The sequence below is a fragment of the Trypanosoma grayi genome (genome assembly GCF_000691245.1).
Source record: "Trypanosoma grayi strain ANR4 Tgr_2305_V1, whole genome shotgun sequence".
Lineage (NCBI taxonomy): Eukaryota > Euglenozoa > Kinetoplastea > Trypanosomatida > Trypanosomatidae > Trypanosoma > Trypanosoma grayi.
The window spans coordinates 1-910 of NW_008827923.1; the positions used below are offsets into that span (position 1 = coordinate 1).

At 49.5% G+C, this 910-nt stretch overlaps 1 protein-coding gene across 1 annotated transcript; it reads left to right on the plus strand.

Moving 5' to 3' along the window:
* Positions 1-605: 605 nt before the first annotated feature.
* DQ04_23051000 (riboflavin kinase) lies at positions 606-910 on the plus strand (the record flags this gene model as incomplete). Its single annotated transcript, XM_009318140.1, has 1 exon — positions 606-910. A coding segment is annotated over one exon (305 nt), but the record flags the coding sequence as incomplete, so codon positions are not given.

Here is a 910-nt window from a genome sequence, read left to right on the forward strand (position 1 = left end):
GGGGGGGGAGAAAGTGCGTTAACGGATTGTAACAATTGCTGTAGGGCTGCTCCGGCACGCCCTCAGCCTCCCTTTCTGGGCGTGGAGCAAAGCATGCCACACCGGACGGTGCGGGAGGCGCCGGTGGGCACGAAAAAAACGTGCAGCGCAAAAGGCCTATGTCATGACGGTCCCACCACGCGATGTGTGTAAATTAGGGGGAATAGGGGAGAGACTGTGCTTCTTTATCGTGTTGCTCTCTGTAGTTGTGGATAGGCCCCAAAAGTAAAGAAGGTGCTCTTTGGTCTGCATCACATGAGTTTAGTATCTGCTAAGTTTTGGTTTCGTTTTCTCGCTGGTGCGCTTATTGTCTGTGTGGTTACGTTTACGCTGGAATGTGGAATCAACCCACCGTGTGAGTGACGGATGGATGCCTGTTGCAACTATTCATGGGGTTTGTTTTAGAAATTATGGGAATAAAAGATGTTTTCGTTTGTTTTCTTCCCTGGGTCGTTCTATTTGCATGGTGTGGATGTCCTGTTATATTATTATTATTATTATTATTATTATTATTGTCTCTCTCTTGAATGATACCTCAGCGGGAGGTTGTGGGACAGCGTTAGAGAATGAGCTTTAAACCGTTCGCTCTGCGTGGAGTGGTGGTGCACGGTCACGGTCGAGGCGGCACGAAGCTTGGATTTCCCACGGCCAACGTGCAACTCACCGATCACGTCACAGAGGAGCTGAAGCGGTACACCAATCTCGTTGTCTATGGCTGGGGATGCGTCATGGAGTCGGGGGAGGAAAGCGAAAACAGTGGCACAAGCAAAGGGCCATACCCGATTGCCATGTCAATTGGCTTTAACCCGCATTTTCATGATAAGGCACTCACGGCAGAAGTACACTTCTTGCATGAGTTTGGCCAAGATTT